The sequence below is a fragment of the Coptis chinensis genome, chromosome 2 (genome assembly GCF_015680905.1).
Source record: "Coptis chinensis isolate HL-2020 chromosome 2, ASM1568090v1, whole genome shotgun sequence".
Lineage (NCBI taxonomy): Eukaryota > Viridiplantae > Streptophyta > Magnoliopsida > Ranunculales > Ranunculaceae > Coptis > Coptis chinensis.
Window position 1 is genome coordinate 24222173 of NC_141457.1, and position 24501 is coordinate 24246673.

The 24501-nt window shown below is 36.8% G+C and overlaps 1 protein-coding gene across 1 annotated transcript; it reads right to left on the reverse strand.

Annotated features, from left to right (window-relative positions):
- Nucleotides 1-1417: 1417 nt before the first annotated feature.
- On the reverse strand, nucleotides 1418-2827 carry LOC147515471 (uncharacterized). Its single transcript, XM_086592927.1, has one exon. The coding sequence runs from the start codon at nucleotides 2825-2827 to the stop codon at nucleotides 1418-1420; it is 1410 nt and encodes a 469-aa protein (XP_086449053.1).
- Nucleotides 2828-24501: the final 21674 nt, after the last annotated feature.

The following is a 24501-nucleotide window of genomic DNA, read 5'->3' on the forward strand; positions in this document are numbered from 1 at the left end:
ACACCCCCCAATGGTCATGCCATAAGTCAATGTCTTTACCTCGTCCAACCACCCAACCAATAAGATGCTTCATATGACCCCAAAACCCATTTAATCCCAAAGCTAAACAGATGAGGCCTTATAGTAGGTGAGCCAAGTTCCATTCTTCATTGTAAACTTAGAATGCATATATACACTCCGGATGGATTCTTCTTCGTGCATCAAATCCCAAGCAAGCTTCATGAGTAAAGACAAGTTGAGATCCCTCAATCTTCTCAACCCAAGACCTCCTTCTTCTTTAGGTTTGCATACTTTCTCCCATTTTAGAGTAACAACTTTTTTCAGATCCGAGTTACCAGCAGACCATATGAAGTTTCTAATAGCTGCTTCCCCTTCCTGAATACTCTTCCTTGGCCACTTGTACACCTCCATATTGTGAATGGGAATGCTAGAAAGAATAGATTGGGCTAGAACCACTCTACCTTGGAAAGATAACAGCTTTCCAGCCTACCCACTAGCCTTTCTTTTTATCTTATCCACAAAAGGCTGCACATGACTCTTTTTAACCTTCCCTTGGAATAACGGTACTCCAAGATACTTCTCTGGTAGACAACCTTCAAGGATACCAAAAAGGTCTTCTATCTTTTTCTTTCTTGCAAGATCCATGCTTCCCATAAACAACTTGCTTTTTGTGGGATTACAAATCTGCCCAGAAGAAACCTGGTACTCTTGAAGGAGTTTTAGGACCGCCTTAAGCCCCCTCAACCCTCCATTCATGAAGATAAAAATGTCATCTGCAAAGAGAATATGTGTAGGAGCATTCACCTGACTAGTGCTTGCGAGATAACCCACCTTTCCAGAGCAAAACAACCAATTCAAGCCTCTACTCAAGACATCCTCCACTATATCAAACAAAATAGGAGACAACGGATCCCCTTGTCTAAGACCCCTTCCAGCTTCAAAGAAACCACAAGGACCACCATTAACCATAACTGAGATTTTAGCACTCTTGAGAATAGTCTAAACCCAATCACACCACATATCATTAAAACCGAATATCTTGAGAACTTCAAGAAGGAATTCCCAACTAATGGAATCAAAAGCCTGTGCCACATCAAGCTTGAACCCCACATTACCACCCCTCTTTTTTATGTTGAGCTCATTCATCATTTCAGAGGCGGACAAAAATGCCGTAAATTGCTCGCCTTGTACAAAAGCTAATTGCTCCTTACTAATTATTCTATCTGCTACATGCTTAATTCTGTTAGCCATTATTTTAGTAATGATCTTAAAGAGGAAGTTGCTGAGACACAGAGGTCTATAATGATTGATAGAGATTGGATTATTGACTTTAGGCACCAACACCAAAAAACTGGAATTCATACCTTGAGGGATTTTATTATGCTAAAAAAAAAAAGAGATGATAGCTTTGCTTATGTCATGGCCAATGATTTCCCGTAAATGCCGATAAAAGATCCCTTTGGAAGCCGCCAGTCCGGGGAGCTATTGGCATCCATACTAAACACCACAGCTTTGACTTCTTCCACGGATGAAAAGCACCCAAAATATCATTATCTGCTTCAAGAATCGCTTTAGGAATAAGCTCCAGCAGGTGATGGCTCATTTGAACCGGCTGCATCAAGTACTTCTGTTCATATGCTTCAACAAGATAGTTTTTTATCTCTTGTTGTTGCCTGAGGACTGTGCCATCCAGTTTAGTAACTTCAAAGATCTGTGATTTCTTAAGCCTGAATTTAGTCACTGCATGGAAATAAGCAGAATTTCTCTCCCCCTCAAAATCATCTGAGACTCGAGCTTTTTGCCTTTTCATGCTGGTTTCCAGATCCTTGGCTGCCATGAGTTCAACTTCCTTCATGCTTTCCTGCTGTTGCAGAATAGGGTTGAGAGGGTCCTCCTCAAGATCAGTAAGGATGGTGCCCAAATCATTATCAAGTTCATGGATTCTACATTGCAGAGACCCAAAAACCTTCCAACTCCACTCTTTAAGTGTTGCTTTCAATCTTTTCAGGTTCTTCATGACCTTTCTAATAGGAACATCCACCAAAGGTTCATTCCAACTTTCTGTTACAACTTGCTTCAGATTAGCATGATCTAGCCACATCTTCATGAATCTGAAAGGAATGTTATGTGGCTTCGGAATAAAAGGACTCCATCCAACAACAGGAGAGTGGTCAGAGAACTTTCTTTTAAGAATCTTGCTACTCCAGTTAGGCAATACCTGCAACCATTCTTGATTAACTAAAATTCTGTCTATTTTCTGCAACATTCTTGCTGCCCCAAGCCTCTTATTGCAGTAGGAGAATTCATAGCCCAAAGTAGTAGAGTCCAAGAGAGCATTGTCATTTATGAACTTCACAAACTCATTCACAGCAACTCGGCAAGGAAGTCCCCCACCCTTTCTTTCAGATAGTGCAGTAACCACATTGAAATCACCTGCAATAGCCCAGGCAAGATTCCCAACATTTATTCTATTTAATTCATCCCATAACATTCGTCGCCTGCCATAGGCAGAGCTAGCATGTACAAAAGTAATAAGAGTTTGATTGATTTGAACAGTGATTTGTTGATGAGAGAGGTTCACCAAATTCACTGCAAGACCATCCTTCCACATTACCCATATTTTTCCAATCCTATCCACAGTGTTATTGTGCAAAAACATTGTACTGTACCCTAACCCAGTAAATACCAAAGGAGTACTGTTGGGTGGGAGAATTAAAGGTTCAGCAAGACCAATAATATCTGGTTTATGAGACTTAATAATATCTACTATGTAAGAAAAAGGATGACTTCTTCTTACCCCTCTAGCATTCCAGAATGCTATATTCATTTAGAGTATTTGTGGGTTGCCTTTGCCCTAGTGCAAGGAGCAGGCAAGTCTTTATACGCCACCCGGGCATGTAATTCTTCTTCTTCTGAACCTCCCAGTCACCTAGTTGGCCATTCTCATCCTCTACAATATCCGCCCATTAAGTATTTTGCAGAATTTGAACGCCCTCTAACAAGACTTCAAATCTGTTGTGGACAAGGCTAGGAGTTACCAGAACTATTTCAAATTCATTATATATAGCTAGGCTTGAGCTACTACAAGTGTCAGAAGAAACTTCAGATTGTCCACCAACAACATGCCGACTTGAAATCTCGCCACTGGCTTCACCCACCTCATGTAGGTTAGTGTTCGAGTCATTAGCTTCGCTGGCTATATCATGGCCAGGTTAAGCGTTGTCCTTATCGAGAGTAGCCATGGTATTAAAAGCTATAGTAGCCTCTAGAGCCTCAGGGTTGTCATTCGGAGGGATGGAAGCTTCCTCTGTGTTAATGGGTCCTGTGACGTGAGTCTCAGGAGCAGTTTGCTTAATTACTACATTTGACTCCTCATGAATATTATCACCACCATCAGCAGATGTAGAGCCAGCCATCTGATCCCCAACTTCCACCACTGTGGTTTCATCATTCAAGACTGAGGTTCCAGCATCAGTAGGTTTGTTCTTTTTCTTATTTTTCTTATTTTTCCTCTTTGTTTGTGCCTCAGAGGGTTGATTCTCTCCTTGTTTCTCGCCTTGTTTCTGAGCTTGCTTCTCAGCCTGTTTCTCAGATGTAATTTCATCCCTTCTAAAATCCTTCTGCAAAGCCTTACACTTAGCAACTAAGTGTCCCACATACTTACAGTGTCCACAGAATTTTGGCATCTTGACAACTTCCACCTCTTGGAGAAAAGACTTACCCTCCTCCTCTTCAACTAGGATCTGAGTCGGTATAGGTTTAGAGAGGTCAACATCGACCAAGACCGAAGCAAAGTACCCAAAATCCCTTTGGAGCTAGAGTATGCTTGTCAACCCCAATAGGACCTCCAATGGCTCTTCCCAGTGACATCACAATCTCATTGTCCCAATATTGCTGTCCTAATTTAGGAAATTTAATCCAAACTAGCCCACTAGATTTAATCTGGACATCAGGATCAAAGTCTGGTGACCACTTTGTCAACCTTAGCGTTTGATCCTTGAATCTCCATGGACCACCACACCATATCTTTCTCCGGTCGTCTTCACAAGTTAGACGAATCATGAAGAAGCCTTTTCCCAAGGGAATAATTTTCCAATCGCCTTTTGGGTGCCATGTTTCCAAGGCAATTCTTCGAACTTCTTCCACATTTAGTTTTTTAAGGTCCAACCTACCAACCAGACAGTATTTGCAATATAGCTTGCCTCTCTCTACCGCTTGTTTTGGCAACTTGATCATTGGCATATTTCCTTTCATTTGTGGAAGTGGAAGAGAGTCCAGATCCAAGTGTTGAGGTTGATCCCCCCGAACCTTGTCAGCAAAGGAGACTCTTTTCTCCACTCCCGCATTATTTCTCGCTAAAGCTGAATCGGCTCCTCCCGGCTGTCGCTGGACAGTAGCCTCATCCCTTGATTGAACCGTGGGGAACTCAAACACCGAAAGATCCATCCTTTGTTAACCAGGATGGTAAACCAAGAAGGGATTTGATCAAGCCCTCCCCATAAGGGGAAAGTTTTGAGGGTTTCAACCCGCCCAACAGAGAAGTTGGGATAAAAAGTTACTAGAACTGGAAATTTAAAAAAGCCAGATTACACAAATACCCTCGGGAAATATTTTGTGAAAGGTCGCCTTAAAAATCGCTCACTCTTGCTCACAAATCGCTCCTCTAGTTACTAATAGCTAATAGAGGAGGTCGCCAACAATTTTTGAAGAACCTATATTGAAGCCATAAAGGTCAAGGTAAGAAAGTAGGTCAAGATAAGAAAGTAGATGGGTTCTTGAGATTGGCTTCTTAAAAATGGCAAGAAGGGATTTCCTCGTTTCAAGTATTAGAATTCAGCATTCAGGAAAAACTTTGGTGGTGAATGCTGAATGCTGAAAGTACCACTGAATACTTAAACTACTTAAAAAAAAATCAAGTTTTGAGCCTCTAAATGTTTAGAACTTAAGTTTAAGATACTCTTAATACTGAATTCAAAAAATACAAACAACCCCTAAAAATACAAACAACCCCTAAGACAGGAGAATGAAAGGAGCCTAAATAACACAGTCTTGTTTATTATTGTAACAACGTATTCAGATTCATCACATTGTTTAATCGGTCTGTATAACACCCCGGCTTTTTCTTTTATTTTCCTAAGAATAATAATAAAAAATAATAAATAATAATAATAAAATGAAAATAGATAAAATGGATAGATGATAACTATCAGTTAAGGATAAAAGTCCCGTAAGTAATAGATAAGTGTTGTCCTTGTTTTTCGGGGAGTTTTCTCTCGTAGAGTTTTTGGAGAAAAACACAGCGAGAGTTTTATACATAGAAAAAAAGGCGGTTTTACTGACAGCAGAAAATGAAGATTTTTCCTGGTAGCTGGTTGATAGTCGGAGCGCGCTAAAGGTGAGTAGATATTTTACGTTTTTGATTTCTCGTTTACTGTAGATTTTATGATAATAGGAAAAAGATATATATGTATTTACTATTCATACTGTTCGCCTGATACTTTGTTCAGTACAGTATGTCATAGTGCTAAGTTATATTTTGGATTTCAACGGAAGAACCAGTTTGGTCTCCGAAAGAAAAATTGGTCCGGATCCTTTGCGAAAAAAATCGATAGATCAAGCCATTAAGAATTTATGTAACTTATTTTGTATATCTAAATATTTAATATGCGTTGTCGCCTTTTAGATGGATGGTGATCGTTAGATTATGGGTGATGTCGGGTTTAGATTCGTTGGTTAAGCTGGTGGGTTGTGTGGGTGAGATGTGGAGTTGGGTGGGCTGTGCGTGGTGAAGTAGAGGTGATTGTTTGAGAGTGGGAGTGTTGTGAAGCTTGAACAGCCATTAATGGCGTTCAAGCAAGAACCAAACCGTCCGATTTTTTTGTGTTGCTTCAAGGATTGGTTGTTTGATTTTGTTTTGAGGTTATGCTGTTGGTTGTGGTGGAAGGGTTAAATACTAGTTTGGGTGGGGCTGTTGAAGCTCCAAAGAAGCCCATTAGTGGTGTCGATCTCGATTTTTACAGTATAAGGGAATCATGAATTTTTGGTATAGGTACATGGGGTTTTTCTCCATGAACCAAACCGTTGGGTTTTTGTTAGATATGGATGGCCGGTGGTGGTTGTATAGGCGGTGGAAGCGCTGGTGGAAGTTTTGTGAGGAAGGAGATGAACAGTACATTTCGATTTGGGCTTGGGCCAAATCGGGGTGGGCTTATATGTTTTAACTTTTGGATTTTCAAATTTTGATTTAAGTTTAGACTATGGGCTTTAGGCTTTGGGCTTTTGGGGTTAGATAAGTTTAGACTGGTTGACTGCTGTTGACCCTTGGCAGGTCGACTTTGACTTTGACCAGGGTTGACTTTGACCAGAGTTGACTTTTGACCAGGGTTGACTTTGACCAATTGACCCAATTTGACTTTTTAACTCGGATTATGATTTGGGTTATTAGGATAGGTCTAGGGCTATTAGCATGCTTGGCTTTAGGTTAAGACCGTTATATATACGTGTGTATGTGTATTAACTACTATGTGATATTTCAGTTTTTATGATATGCAACGTTATGACACTTAGACATTAATCTAATTAATAACGCGTAAACCAAATACATGAATCAAGATACTCCTTTGTTCTCTGAAATGATATATACAATAAAGTTTAATAATGCGTAAACAATTTACCGCCCTCTGTTAGAACTCTCCACGCCTCAAGTTTTGGAATTGAGTTTTATGACTGATGATGTCATATGTTAGGTGGGCATTTATTAAAGGTGCCATAAATGGCCCGTTAGCGTTATATAGGGGTATTCATTGAATGTGCCATGAATGACCCGGGTATTCATTGAATGTGCCATGAATGACCAGATTCTTTGGACTGCCCTAGAGAGGAACTAAGGTATTCGCCTTGCGGGTTAGTTGTATTCTTTGATTATGCGAGTGTTTGGGTTTACTTTTGAATACCTATAGGATATTTACATATGTTATATAAAGTTATAACTTTCTTTTGCAGGAGGGTAGGACTTAATAACATTTTGTCTTGGGGGCGTCCTACCCCCTTTACACAACAATGGATATCGGTAAGTTTTAATTCAATGATTTAGATATTAAAACGAGTTATTAGAATGAGTTAATATAATAGAAGTTTTGCTTGGGAAGAAACTATGCCGATTGAAATGACGGAACTACCTGTCTTTCAAGCTGAGAATGATGAGGTTATGATAGATTTAAAGTGTTAGTTGGATAAGTAAAGATTGAAAATGTTTATATGTGGTTAGTCTACTCATACCAGCAAATTCCATTTTGTTGACCCATGTTTGCTTTGTTTTGGCAACGTGGGTGTGTTCTTGGGAACATAGGTGGAAGGCAGTGGAACCGCGGCGTTTGATTTGGATTTGATCTGGAGCAGTCCGTTAGTTCTTTTATTAGGTCTGATTTTTTGAAAGTATGTAATAACGTAGTTTCCTATTCATATGACATGAAATACGATGTTGAAGACCTGTTATTTTTAGAGTGGTTTGATGTTTTATTGGGATGGAAGATAGACTTTTTATAAAGTAATAAAGGGAATTTTTAAAGAGATTATTTGTGTTGTTAAGTTGATTATTTATGATGTGGGTTTTAGGTTTTGACATGTGTTGTATCCACCCCGTCATAACCTGGGTTTTTAGACAATTGAATCGAGTGATGTTTGATATATTTATATTTCAAATATTCATTTTTTTTTAATTGTTTATAAATTCGGGCTGTGACAGTCTGCTTATTGGTTTTTAGGCGCCTGGAGGTTAGTTATTTGTTTATGATTTAAAGACGGAGAGTATTCATGACAAAAGATTGCCCCTAGGTTGTCGTGGTGCTATCGCACTTATGGGGGTTTCAGCTGGATCTTTATATATTATCGGGATAAAGAGGAATCGAACAATAGGCTTTCGTGTACGGAATCTTGTCGATGAGGGGGAATTTCGTTTGGATCATTGTATCGAATTCACAAGCGTCCCAAGGTGTCACAGCCCGAATTTCTAAACAATTAAAAAAAATGAATAATTGAAATATAAATATCTCAACCATCACTTGGTTCAATTGTCTAAAAACCCAGGCTATGACGGGGGGATACAACACATGTCAAAACCTAAAACCCACATCATAACAGGATCAACTTAACAACAAAAATCTCTAAATTCCTCAACTATCACTTTATTAAAACTTTCTTCCATCCCAATACAAACATAAACAACTTTAAGAATAACAATTTCCAACATTGTATTCTCATGTCATATAAAAATGTAACCTACGTTATTACATCCTTCCAAAAGATCAGACCTAATAAACTAAACTCCTAGACTGCTCCAGGCGAGAATCCCAATCACACGCCAAAGTTCCACCAGCTTTGCTTCCACCTATGTTCCTAAAACACACCCACGCTGCCAAAACAAAGCAAATTGTCATGGGTCAAAGAAATTGAATTTGTGGTATGAGTAGACTAAACACATATAAACATTTCAAACTTTACTTATCCAATTAACACTTTAACTCTATCATAACCTAATCATTCTCAAAGGGTGGAAGATAGTCATTTTACTTTATCGGCAATCATCTCAAACGGCATAGTTTCTTCCCAAGCAAAACTTCCATTTTATTAACTTCCATCTTATTAACTCATTCTAATAAATCGTTTTAATATCTAAATAAATGAATTACACTTTACCGATATCCGGATATGCACAGATAAGGGTAGGACCGCGTTCCTCTTTTCCTACCCTCCCCGCAAAAGAAAGTTAGAACTTGTATATATAACATATGTAGATATTCTATATGTATTCAAAGGTAAACCCAAGCACGCTAGATAAACAAATCAAATTCTCTTATCCATTAATCAATTACTTTTCTTATACACCCACCCTTTTAGTACCTACTCCACGATTTGCAAATCCACACATTTTGCCAAATCACACATTTCAAGTGTGCCTCTCCCAATCAATACCACAATATCATAGCCATCTCTAGGCTTTCATACATCATATTTCACATAGTATTCTTTTGGGCACAAAAACAAATGGTCATTCATGGCACATTCAATGAATACCTTAGGTCATTCCCCGCCACATTCAATGAATACCTATCATATCACTAACGGCCATTCATGGCACATTCAATGAATGCCCCGGGGTTCCCCGCCATATTCAAGGAATACCCAATCCTACATTCCCGCATACACTCAAGGAATACAACTAACCCGCAAGACCCAAAAGTACCTTAGTTCCTCTTTAGGGCAAATTTCATTCATGGCACATTCAATGAATACGGTCATTCATGGCACATTCAATGAATACCCTTATATAACACTAACGGGCCATTTATGGCACATTCAATAAATGCCCCGGTCATTCCTCACACATTCAAGGAATACCCAATCCTACATTCCCATTTGAAGGAATACAACTAACCCAAGTGGAGTTAATACCTTTAGTTCCTCTTTAGGGCGGGAACCAACTAAATCTGGGTCATTCATGGCACATTCAATGAATACCCGGTCATTCATGGCACATTCAATGAATACCCTTTTATATAACACTAACGGGCCATTTATGACACATTCAATAAATGCCCATCTAACATATGACTTCATCATTTTAAACCAAATTCCAAAACTTGAGGGAAATGGAGAGTTCTAAAGGTGCGGTAAGTTTTGTTTACGATTATTATACTTTATTTCATAAATTATTTCGTAGTAGAACGTAGAAATATCTTGATTCAATTATTTTTTTGATTTACGCGTTATTAATTTCATGAATGTATAAGTGTCATAACATTGTGTATCGTAAAAGACCTAAAAAATACAAAAGCAAGAAATACACGCATCTAAGTATATTTATAAAGGTCTTAGCCAAAAATCAAACACACAAAACATTAATAGTCCTAGACTTATCCTATTAGACCGAATCATAATTTTAGGAAAAAAAAAAAAGTCAAATTTTCTTTATCAACTCGTCAAAGTCAACCCCGGTCAAAGTCAAAGTCAAATTCCACTCGTCAAAAAAAAGTCAGCCATCCCCAAACTCTTCTAACCCAAGGGCCCAAAAGTCTAAGGCCCATAGTCTACACTAAAGCCCAAAAATAAAATCCAAAAGTTTAAAACATATGATAGACTACACGATTTGGCCTAAGCCCAAATCGTGTTCAGACCGCTCATCTCCTTCCTCAAACAAAACTTCCACCACCACCAACCACCACAACGCCACCACCGCCATCCATAAGTAAAACAAACCCAAATGGTTTTGTTCTTAAATTTTCAGAAAACCCTAGCTACCTATGTCAACAATTCACCATTTCATCATATCGAAAAATTCGAATCTTCGCCATTAAAGCTTTATTCAAGCTTCAATCACAAAGACTCTCGTGTCCTCCAACACCAATAACCAATTCAAAATCCACCACGACCCCATCATCAATCAAAATTCAACAAAACAATAATCTACACAACACCAAACTCATACAACGCCACTTATTCAAGCTCTTAAGAAAAGCTCCATCTCACGACACCAACTACCATCAACCAAATCATTACAATCATTTAGACGATCGATACTTATCTAGTTCCACTTCGAACATTTACAAATCAAAACATAAACAATCACATTCACACAAAACAAAATAGTCGAAGTTGGTTCTTTTTGGCTTTTGGCTTAAAACGCCAAAGCGTAGAGCTAATAAATAAGCCGACCACAAATTTACAAAGCAGCCATCATCGATTTAATACCCTCGTTTAAGTTTTCCCGAACGATTTTGATTATTCAAGGTTGCATAATGTTTAACACTACACAAACATACAAACATGATCGGACTCATAGAACAAAGATATGAACAAGACCAAATCATATTGATTCTATCCTCATGCCATCTACAAGAAACAACGAAACTTTATCAAACATAATATATCTACTCACTGACGTATTTGCAATTCGGACGAATCCCTCTTCGTCCGAACCGTTTGTGTGGTTTTCCACCTCCAAAAAACCGCCTTCTCTCTCTGCCTCCATTTTCATTATTTTTCTTATTATTAAAACCCTATTCTCTTTCAAACAATGTGTTTATATACTTGGGTTCAAACCCAAGCCTAACACGAGTTCGAGCCCAAAACCGTGCCCAATCCCGAGAAATCCAATCCGGCACATAATTTTGAAAATAAATAATTTAATTAATTAATAAATATAAAAAATACGTATAAAAACACGGGGTGTTATACAAGGCCAAATCCACGTAACCCATCACAATGGTTTTTTTTCCAAAAATTTGGGCTATGATCCAGAAAATCATCAGCTTTTATTGGTGAGCCTCAGTACAGGCAAGGGTGCTCTGTATCGTAGAGACAAAGCAAGATTAGAAGATATCAAAGATTTGGATCCCAGACTGTTCTCTTAGGCTTCTCCCCTACTCTCTTCCAGCATGGCCTACTTGCATTCCATGCAAAAACAACAACTAAAAGCCTAGTGCAGATTTTGAAGTTGTCATGTGTCTTGCCATACATCTATTTATTTCGGACCATGTTATAGTTTTATAGCTTGGTAATAATCATAATCACATGCAAAATAATAAATAAGGAAAGATCTTAACAAGATTTTTGGTGCCTGAGCATTCACATGAATGGAGGAATTAGGGAGTTAATGGGGAGCTAAAGTCTCCACCAAGATTTTTTTCTTTGCTTGGACAGCATCCTTAGAGCATATTCTTACCATTGATAACCTTCGAAAACGTAAAAAAATTATTGTTAACTATTGTCAATTGTGTAGGAAAGATAGTGAATCTGTAAATTATGTTTTGTTAGGGTGTCTTTTTTCTTGGAACATTTTGTTTTCTTTCCATTTAGAGTCTTATTTTTATTGAGTGAGTCATGGGCGAGTGGTGGATTTGTTGAAGGGTTGGAGTCATAGTCATTTTACTTTATCAGGCAATCGTCTTTGGAGCTTGTTACCATTTGCTACTCTGTGGGGTATTTAGATTGAGCGAAATCGTCGACACTTTGAAGGCGTTTCCATATCTAAACAAGAACTTATCATCTATTAAGGCTTTATTATTTCAATGGTCTAAGATTTTTAAAGAGTTTAGGAGTATTCCTTTTAAGTATTTTGTAGTGAGGTGGGATATGCTTTTGTATTTGGAAGTAGAATAATTTGTAGTTATTGGGTTAGCCTCTTGTAGCTATGTTTTTAGTTTTATTTTGTTTATTTATAACAGTAGCTTTCTCAACCTACTTTATTTTTTTTTTACTTTTAATAAGATTTCAATTTTATCAAGCAAAAAAAAAAAGAATTAAAGAGTTAATTCGGTCAGTAATAGAAAAGAAAAACGTATATAGGGGAATATGAACAAAACTCACGTGTACGATGGGAAAAAGAACTCCTGTGTGAACAAACAAATGCCACCAGACAAATGTGTTTCTAGTTACAATAGTTCGCACCAAAATCTTTTTCTAAGGTAATTCTAAGTGATACATATAATGAATGATTGCCGTAAATCCTATACCAAGTCACTTGCACACATCAAATATAATGACATAGTATTAGTTGGAAAGACTAAGATAATCAATCGATGCACCCTTAAGGAAGCACATTATTTGAACCAAAAACGACTTTGGAGGTATTATCATTGTTTTCATTGTTACACTAGCAAACTCATGTGTAGAAAGAAAAGTAAGTAGAACATACGACAAGGTTAACAACAATCGCAAAAACAAACATAATATTAGATTTATAAAATAGCTACAATAAGATCGTCAACACATAGAAAGGAGCACAGGGAAAAGTGAAGACCCAAAAAGTGACCTCTCCATGTTCAGACACTTGTGCCAACTGTCAGTCTTCACTTAAATAGTAAAATGTGAATTCACCGACTCAACCAAGCTCACCACCACACTAACTCGCTCCTGGAGTTAATAAGAACACAACTTCTAGCCTACTTATGGACCTATTAGAGGCGAGCATCAGATCCGTCATCCAACAACAACTACCTAACAGAAAGTATATTATTCTGTTTGACAGTTATGGCAAATCATCAAGTTACTTATAAATATTCTGTTTCTTGTAACTGTTTCAGTTGTAGTCGTGTAAATACAAGGAGAACACATGACTATTTGTGATGAATTAATTTTCAGTTGTTTCATTTAGGGTGTGTTTGTTAAATTTTAACTCATGGAAAGGAAATGAAATAAAATGGGTGATCCACTATGAAATGGAATGGAAAGGAAATAATTTTAAATGGTATGTGTTTTGTAGGTGGCAATTTCAAAAGGAAAGAAAAATGGGGTTCAAAGAATAATCATATTTGTTTGCAAAAGCTATAGAAAGGAATAATTGTATTGTTGGGTCAGGGTTGTATTAGTAGTAAGTCCCTATCTATCTATTTTCTTTTCTTTCCTTTCCACAAAATTTTCAGGAGTTAACTAAAGACACAAAACATTTTCCATTTCCATATAGAAAAACCCATTTAAATAGGAATTTTCCATGATTTATGAAAAACGCCTTAAAACTATTTTAAAAAGTGGACCACTCTTATTTTCCTTTTCTTTCCATAGTGTTTCAATCATAACAAACACACCCTTAGTTTCTAAACACGGGATCGGAGCTTTCATCTCAAAACCTTCAATTTCACCATTAAACATTCCGTAAGCCTTCAAATGTCACCATTAAAACACTCAACAGAGAATTCAAATCGACAAGATCGAAGCTAATTTCTTCAAATCAAAAGATCGTTTCTCCAACAACGAAGTGTATTTCTTCAAATCGATTGATTGAACTCAATCTCTTCACTTCCAAACAAGGTATTCAGTTACTTTTTTATTCAATTTCAGTTGTTTGATTTTCAATTTCATCAATAAAAAATCATCATTCACAATTCAATTCATCAAGTTTTCATTTAGATTACTCTTGATTAATCGAAATCCAAAAACAATAAAAATTACAAACACTAAATCCGATTTCTCAAATCTTCATATCATGGATTAGTACAACTCCCAAATCAAATAGCACAAGTACAGATTCAACTTCAGTCCCAAATCAAATAGCACAAGTAAGTAAAATGAACGAAAAAAAATGCTTCATCCTCTATTTCCGTCTCAAATCTTTATCAGAAACACAATATTACAAATCTAGTCACCATACAAATAACCGTGACAGCTTCTGTGGAAGCAAGTATTTGTCCCTGTCCTCAAAACCTACAATCTCACAAATTTTATAGATGGAACCTGAAAGTGTCCACCACAGTTTTTACAAACAGAAAATGGTACTCCATTAGCACAAATCATTCCAGACTACGTAGAGTGGGTCAAGAAAGACCAAATGGTGCTTATCTGGATGAATGCTACCATATCAGAAACTTTGTTGCCTTACATAGTAGGTTTTCTACATCAAGGGAACTGTGGTGCACTCTAGAGAAGAGATTTGCTTCTATATCACTTTCTCATATACATTAGTTGAAATCTAGACTTCAAGGAACAAAGAAAGGAAATATGACAATGTCAGCATATCTTCAGCAACTGAAACATATCAATAAGAACAAGGTCAACTATGCTGGATCAAGTGACTGCAGATGAGCTACATGACATGTTACTTAGTGAAGAAGTCAACATTGAAGAGAAACATAAAATTAATGATATTGAACCTACAACGTAGGCCTTTTCATCTTTCAAACCAATTCGTCCAATCAAAATTCCGCATCTTCAAATGTTACACGAGCACCATTTTATAGCAACCAAAGGGGCAGAAGTAACAACAACATAGGAAGAGGAAGGGGGAGAAGTTTGTGCCTTGCCTCAGATGATCTAGCTAAACAGCTCGTATTCGATGAAGATGAAAATACAAAATAATTATTGTGGCATCAAAGTCTTTGATCCAATGATCCCAGTCCCTGCGCAACAATAGTTTCACGCGTGGATTTCTTCAGGATTGCAAAAGCATCACCAATCCCACACCATAAGAAAGTACGTGGATATAGACCGCTGTCAATGGGTTTCAATAACCCGATAACCGATCCTAATCAAACCGATAAAAAACGATTTGGGTTTTGATAATTTAGTTTGCCCTCTACTGACTCGAAACCGAACCGAACCGATAAGATATTGGTTTGGTTTTGGGTTTGCCCTCCACCGAACTGATATGAATCCGAACCGATAATATAGCATTTTAGTAATATTTATGATTAATTTTGTATATGTTTATCAATTATGTGGTTAAAATTAATTAATTTAATTTAAAATTTAATTGATTTTATAGTTTTCGGTTCGGATTGGTTTGTGTTCGATTTGCAATATATCTTATTGGTTCGGTTCGGTTTCAAATTAAATATAATATTATCAGTTCGGTTCGGTTTTGGGTTCCCAATTTTCTTATCAGTTTGGGTTCGGATTTTCCAAAACCCAATCCAAACCGATCCATTGACAGCCCTAGATATAGTAACCTTAGATAACACCATGAATCAAAAAAATACTTGGCAATCAAAGAGAAGAGTTAAGTATCTTTATAAAACCTTTCATTAATCTTGCTCAATCAAACTTTCATATGTTTGGTATCGTTCACTATAAAACCTTTCGTTAATCTTGCTCAATCAAACTTTCATATGTTTGGTATTGTTCACTACTGCAGAAAAGTGCATAGATAGCACAAGAAAACACTATGATTTTACTTGATAGTATTTACAAAACGCTATCTATGGCCATGCTATGTTTTTTAAGATAGTGTTTTGTCTGAACACGCTATCAAAATGATAGCGTTTTTTATAGCATTTGTTAAGAATGCAATAGATTCCATAGCGTTTCTGCCTCAAAACGATAGCATTTCTTTCATGCTATTAAACTTTTATAGTGTCAGAAAAATGCTATTGTTTTTGTTAATATAAAATCAGAAAATTCAAATGCATACTAAAATTATTTAATTAGTGAATAAAAAAGGAATTGGATCCAAATGGATTCGAACCATTAACCTCTCAATTATTTGAGCGCTCTTCCATTTCAAGCTTATGGATCCATTGTTAATTTGCCATTTCACATAGTTTACCTATAATGATAAGGAAGTACTTAATTACAATATCTCCAGACTATACACATAATGCATAGATACAAGCACGGTTAATGGGCCATTAGGAGTTTGGGACGTAAGTTTTGAATGCCAGTGCAACGTTCAAAGTTAAAATGAGGCAAAATCCTTAGCGCCAAACTGTAAACCTTCGTGTCCCAAGGCCACGCCGCTAAACTATTAACCGCGTGTCCCAATCCCACACCAATCTTTAGTTATCATTAGCTGTTTAAAAATTCTTTGTTTTGCTATTAGATACAAAACATATCCTCTAAGGAACTGTAAACCTCCACGATTGCAATTGTAATCGTGGTTAGATATATCAACTACGCAGATGGAAAAATATGAATGTCACGTGGACACGCCTTGTTTTAAAACTAATCCATATCGGATACGATACGTATCTTTGTGTTCGAGTCAGACATGACACGAACACATTGTATGTGATATACCTCAAATTTTGATACTTCACCATGTCAAACACTTCGTATCCGTGTAGACACTTCGTATCCGTGTCTTCTACAAACACATATCCGTGTCAATGTAACATAAAAAAATATACACTTCCAGAAAACTAGAACTTACATTCCCGGTCTTGGCTTTTTTGGCAGATATGCCATTAACACTTTTTGTGTCATCACGTATACCTGACTTTCTCTTTGCCTTTGCTGACTTGGGTGCTGATGGGTTCCCTTAACAAATCCTGTTAAAGTTTTGGATGGACTATTGTCAATCGGTTCCTCTTTTGGTGTGTCATTCTGTTTTGGAGCAAGCACCGACGACATTCCAATTTCATCATCCATCTTTACGTACATAGAAAACAAAGGGAAATTGTATATTAGAGAAAAAAAAAATTAAAAAAAAAAGTAGATGTACATATACATTACAAATAGATAACTCGGCTTATCCATGGTATGTTGGAGTTCCTGGTACATCTAGCATATATCCAAATAGAGGGGAATGCCAGATTTTAATTAGATCTCCATTCATCCAGTGTCTTTCCAACTAAATGCAGAGTGCATGTATAAGCTAAAACAAGATAAGTAAGCATTGAGATTTGAGAGCAATAATGCCAGGAAGGAAGTAACATAGAACAAGTTACTGAAGAACTGAATAGTTTTTTTCTTCTAATTATTATTACTCACACTACACCAAAAATGGCCAAAAACGGCGGTTAAATCCGTCATAAATCGAGATTTACGACGGAAAATGGTGTCCCAGACTCCGTCATTGCGAATAGCATTGTCGTTAATATTAAATACGGGAACGAGTGTGGTAAGCTGAATTAGAATTGCGACAGGCTTGAGACAGTTTGTGTCGTCATTAAATATAGGACACTCAAAACCGTCATAGATTTGCTTTTTAATGGAAACTGTCAAAACTGGAACTCAACCAACCGTTGTAAATTTGTGTCCTAAGATTAGGACATGCATTTCCGTCGCATTTCATTTTGGGAAGTCAATTAACATCAATGTTCCCTATCATACTAGTTTAAAGTAATTTTTTTTAATAATTTTTTTTTTGTAAAATCTATTTTTCAAGACACCCTGCTACCTGATTTAAGGTTTCTCAAATTATAAAATCAATTAGTCAAGCAACATACTTAAACAACACATTTCAAAAATTGATATATACATTTATAATTGGCAATTAACAATGTTTTCAAGCTTATGATTGCCAACAAATAGGCTTTCAAAGTATACAAGGAATAATAAGAACATAATGAAAAAACAATTTGAAATTTGAAATTCCTATCTTTATCACCTTTGCGCATTTTGTTTTTCATATGAATCACATAGCCTTTCATGACGGTAAACAACCTTGAGATTTTTCTAGGAGCTAGCCCACGTAGAGGCAAACAACACAGCAGGAGTATTATCAATCCGACCCCATTCCACACAGAGAAGTGAGTTCACAAGAGTTGACTTCATTCAATTCGGTTCGTCCGAATAAAACTGGAAGTTATTATACAAAACTACTTATGGTCAAATCAATAAATAATAATATAATACTCGTGCACATAAATAGTACGTAAATAAAGTAGTTAAGTTACAGTAGACAACCTTGCCTTCGGTTTGCCAAGATCCAACTCCTAGTAAAGCTAGCCTAACATGAGCGGAACCTGCAGGTATATCTTAGTTATTGATGTACCTTTACATAAGATAACTATACTCTTATAGGTGTCTTTTCTAAGTCAAGTACCACATGAAACAACTATGAAGTTTGTACCCAAATTCTCATACCACAGCCACGTGCAAAGCTTCTTAATAGATATGCATAGTCTAATTAGTCCTATCATGTGTATGAAACTATATTATACATAACAATGATAATTTCATCAAACCAATCCTATATACATGTATCAGCAAGAAATTAATAAGGGGACGTGAGCGGGTTTGACTCACACGACTCCAAACTATAACTAAAATATAAAACTAACCACTGAACATCACATTCTAAAAACAATTTGGTAGAGTTTCCTCTGTATTTTCAACATTTCATAAATATAAAGCATGTCATAACCTGAAAATTTAATAAGAATTCGCGCGTCCAAACCAAATATAAAACCTCATATCTCAACTGTAAACCCAGCTACTAAAAATATACTAATTCGTAGAACTAGCTACTTGACCATCTCAACAAATGTCAGTTAAATCAAGTAACCAATCCTTGAATCAAAAGAAAACGACAAATATACAAACAATATCTCAGAAACCCTAATACATGTCTTATACTATACAAACTAACATACCTACATCTCCACTTTACCAAGACAACCTATCACTTCCTCCACGCTTCCGATGCGCTCTCCATCTACGTTCCCCCATGCAAAAAGCATATTACAGGGGTCAGCATAAAGCTGGTGTGAGTGATTCAGGGATAAAGCAAGTAGTTCCTCACTCGGAGGCATTTTAGATCCTTATTCCCTTAACAAAAAATCTAAAGTAATGTATCCGCGATTATACAAAATAACTACATTTATCTTTACTTTTACCTTTACCTGAGTTAGTATTATAGGGTAGACACGTGCCTTACACAAAGAGTTAGTAGGATCTACCGTCATGCAAATCACAGTTCAATCAAACGAAAATAACTAACACTTAAGACATTTATAACTTAACTAGTTTTCGAACCCGTCCTACGAACGGGTGCCGTTATATGATAGTATAATTTTATATTTATATTTATATTTTAATTATTTGTAATAACGTAGATAAATACCATTATTATTAATTATCCATAGCATATACTAAATAGTCATATCATATTTTTGAAGAGGTCATGACTCCCTAAAGAACATATATTTTAAAAGCAACCTAAAATCACTAAATAATAAACATGATAAGGAAAACCAACTAAATCAATGCTATGTTACTCATTCATGAGTCTAAATATTGATATCTTTGTCACCATAAAGGTTTGCATCTCACCTTTAAATCTTAGTTTTCTTGGTTGAGATTTTATATAGAACATACCAAATCTTATTATACGCATCCATATGCAATTGCACAATTTCTTGAAAAGAAGAATTGTAACACACATCTTATTAAATATTAGTCAGTAACAAAACAAACAATACATCATCTTTAATGATATAATTTCAATATACATCATTACATGTACCAAAATATCTCACCACAATTAGAATTGTGTTCTCATCTCATTTAAGGAGTGCACCAAAGAGGAACACCTCAATTTCATTGCACATTCGCAAATGCTTTGTTGCTAAAGTCCTTGAGATTCCTTGGAGCGGTCATGACAGATCTTAAAAAACGCAAAGCAAACTCAGAGAATCTTTCAATGTATCAGTTCTATGCTTCTTGAATTTATTTGAATAGTCTGGGATAAGTCTTGGTGAAATTGTTTTCTTTGAAGGTAATGGTTTTGGAGTTACCTTCGAGTTGAAATTGTTCTACAGAAGCAGTAGCAAGGCGGGGATTAGAAAAAAAATACATTATTTACATTGAACTCATTGGTTCCATATGCTCTTAAGCGTGTCTTGTAATATTCTCTTCACTGTCAAACCTCTTAGATTCTTGTCACGCCCCGAGACCCAACACACATCCCGAGGACGAGGAGTGAATCTCGAGGCCGACACCATCTCAATTCTAATGAAATTTTGGCGGAGTTTCTTTTGTTTAATTGACGTTTCGTATACAAAAAAAATCTGTCATAACCTGGAAATTCACAAAATTCCACCTTCCAACAACCACATATATATATAAACCCACTTCATACAAAGAGCCAACTCAGTGTTTGATAAATTAGAGAGAGAGTTTTCAAAATTATGCAAGAGGCGCAGGTCGCTCGAGGGTAAGGCTTATGAAGGCAGGTCGCTACCGTAGCAATCTTGGGTTGCGCTTAAGATTCGAGATGAGCGCAGGTGCGTGCCTGCAGAGGGCAGGTCGCGCCCTCCACCTCGAAATGAAAATTCACTTCGACTTTATAGTGTCCGATTCGTCAAATTTTCCGACACGTGTCCGCGCTCTCCGCTGTGACAAGACAACTACCCGTGCGACGTCTCGACATTGCTAAGCTAGTATTAACGCTTAATGTAACGTAAACACTACTTAGGGTTTTATCGGGTTCCGACTAAAACTTCTAAACGCGTCGCGACCGAGTCCCCCACTACAACTCCTAGACGGATCTAATAGTGGACGCTCTGATACCACGTTCTGTCACGCCCCGAGACCCAACACACATCCCGAGGACGATGAGTGAATCTCGAGGCCGACACCATCCCAATTCTAACGAAATTTCGGCGGAGTTTCCTTTGTTTAATCGACGTTTTGTATACAAAAAAAATCTGTCATAACCTGGAAATTCACAAAATTCCACCTTCCAACAACCACACACACACACACACACACACACATATATATATATATATAACCCATATCATATATATATATAGCATATATATCCAAATATATAAAACCCACTTCACTATTAATCCAATACATCCAAAATGTTACATCAAAATGAATTCCAATACATATATACAACAAAAAAAATGAATACCCTCTCTATACAACCAAAGAAAAGAGTTATACCCTCTCCTATACAACCAAAGGAGCTAATACTCTCTATAAACAACAAAAGGAACTAATTTCACCCTATACCACAAAATACTTGACCCTGTCCCTCGTCAAACATAAGAAAATCCGCCCAAATCCCCATAACCATCATCACTAGGGTTAGGAAATGCCTCCTCCGCAACTGGTTCGGCTGAAATATTAATGTAGGATGAGCAAAATAACTATGCCCAGTAGAAACACACATAACCAATAAATAGTCTACTTATAGAAAACATTTAAAACATGCAGGGTTTCCATAATAATATCCAAATATCGTGACTATATAAATATATCACTAACTAGTAGAAATCATTTTGACATGCTTCGTTAATATTCAAAATATAGTTTTCATAATCATCATACAACTATTGTGGCCGCTGCATCCTATTAGAATGGTGAGGGTACGACTGGTACTTTCCCCCACACGAGGCATATCTCGGTTCAAGACTTTCCAAAGGTGAAACCATGCACCGTTGTTTTTCTGATTTTACTGCGGCGGGAGAGATGAAATGCCGTTGTTGTGTTCAGACATACAAAATCCCCAAAGCTTTTAGGGCTCGGTGGGCCTCGTGACCCGACCCCCATACGGGACTGTCACCTAACTTACGGTGGTCAACCGTTCGACGACGATCGCAGATCGCTTTCCAGATCCTCGACACACATCCGGAGTGGACTAAACTCTCACTCCTCGTGTCTAAACCTCATCGAGGTAACATGTAACCTCACACAAGCTAAGCACCATACAAATGCGACACGCGCATAAAGCATGGTTATCTAGAAAAGTAGAAAGGGAATTCCCGGACTACATCCCCGATGTATCCCTTTAAAGATGGCCCACCACCTCGAAGGTGTACACCACAATTGGAATCCTAGAAGCGGCGTCTCCTCCGAAATCGACAACAGCTCTTTATAGAATTCACAATTCCTTTTCTAAATCCCCTCGTGATAAGCATAGTAATATATATATATATATATATATATATATATATATATATATATATATACTGTATTACCGGTTATTTCAAAATACTATAAATACATATTTAGTTTTTTTTTTTTTTTAAAACTGTTGGTTCTGTATGTGTGAGTTTCTAGATTTCCAACAATCGAGTAAATGCAACCTATGACTCCTAAACGGGCCAGTCATAGTAAATGACAACCGATGATTCCCAAACGGCGAATCATCGTAAATAATAACAAATTATATCCATGGAACAATCCAGAATCTCACCCATATTTACAAACAACCGGGTAATCCTTACCCACATTACAAAATCCATCTCTCTGTCTCCTTATTGAGACAAGAGACGAGAGCCCTTCCCAAAACCAGTTTTTGCTCTTTTAACACAAGAAATTAATCCCCCGCTATCCAGATTTCGCAAACTCATTTTTCACACAAAAGCTATTCATATATTTAGTTTATATCACGGAAAAATACAAATGCAAAATATGAATACCATATATACATGCATGGTTGATACGCAAACTATCTCTTAGCAATTTAAACAAATCAAATCATGCATGAAAATAAGCATGCTATATATTGGTATGTAGGTTCCTACCTTAGCAAGCTCCGTTCTCCTCAAGCCCACTTAACCGAATCAAGCCCGTTTAACCGAATCCACTCTTATTTAACTCCTATAACATCATATACACGTAGGTTATTAGAATTTATCGAACGAACACGAAATTCTTATCTAATGTAAGTCGAGAAGAATCTCGACGCTAAGAATTTGGTTTCAGGAAATTCTTCCTCTAACTACAGTTAACAAAGCTACAGGCCATTTCTAGCTATCAAGCATTCGACAGTCTCTGCGCAGGCCTTTATGCCCACACTAATCATATCACTTCCACTAACTATTAAGGTTTTTCCACAACTCCAACTACAACCAAATTCCACACCCTTCCATTCACATTAAATCTAGTAATAAAATAGGCGTGTGTTCATTCTCATTCAACCCATAATCAACATAATCTTAAACAAGGTATAAAACCATCATGACTTCTCAAAAATGGAGTGAATGTATATATGATTCTTACTAAGTCAGTAAAATTAGCTTCTTAGCTATCTGCTCCCCCAATATCGCTCCCCTCTATCTCCACCAACCGCTACTGTCGAAATTTAAAACCCCCAATTCAATTATTTTCCTCAATATATCCAATTCCATCGAAATTGGGTTTAAACTATCTAATTGAGAATAAAACTAACTCACCTTTCACTTTGGTACGACGGAAATTCGAGGAAATTCGAATCTCGCGTTGTCGTGAGAAGAACACTCGATAACCACTCCGGCACGTCCACAATTTCTAAACTTCACACTTGACTTTAGTGTTTACAAGAGATGGGTGTGAAAACTGAAGGTTTTAATCGCTTGAAATTGGGCGAATTGGTTTTCTCTCTCCTAGGTTTTCAGTAGTGGGCGAAATGAAGAAGAAGAAGAACTTGGCTGCGATAGTTTGGTTTTTGGTTTGGTGCAATTTGTTCTATTTTTTTTGTCTTCACATGTTTAGCTAATTAAGGCCCAAGCCCAATATCTAAACTAGGCCTAAGGCATAATTAGACTTCTAACTACTAACTAATTTGACTTAGCGTCGTGATTATTTTTCGGCCCATCCAGCTTAATTTAATCTCCTACATTCTATCCCACCGCAGGCTATAATGATAACTCACTCATGCGTGTAAGCTATTAACTCGTGCCAGCTTCAAACACAGAAAAGCCGCTAACCGACATTTTTGTCAAATTTTCGCATATGAGTTGCTTACCTAACGTGGCGTATGAGTTTGAGTTAAGTTTCATTAAGTTTCGTAAGTTTGAAATGTAAACCCGACCAATCAATTACCTAAATATCCCTAGGTTAAATATAAAATTTATGAAAATACCCTTAACAAGAATTTGAGTCTTTACAATTCTATTGTTGGAGCTTGAGTGTCCTTAAAAGAATAAAACAATTTGAATTTGCGAATCCTTTTAACCAAGCGCAAGGAGGCACCAAGGTTGATGAAATATCCAAGTAAAGCTTTTGAAGTGATTTCTTTTTCATATGTATATGGAAAATCTTTTGAGTGAAATATCTTTCATGAGGGGATGTGTTAGCAATATGGATGAATAAGTGTTTGCAATCAATTTTCCTAGATGTTGCAATTTTAGGGTTATGGTGTAGTGGAACATGGTTGTCGACCGTCGTAGATATTCACAGAAATCTATTACTTCCCTTGCCATAATCCATGTCAGGCAACCATGTAATTTAGATATTCATGGCCTCACACATGTAAAGTCCAATAGAAGTCCCAACTAACATGAAGTAATAAAATAACCAAGTAGACTATTAAATGATCTAATACTCTAATAGTCTAGACAAACAAACCAAACT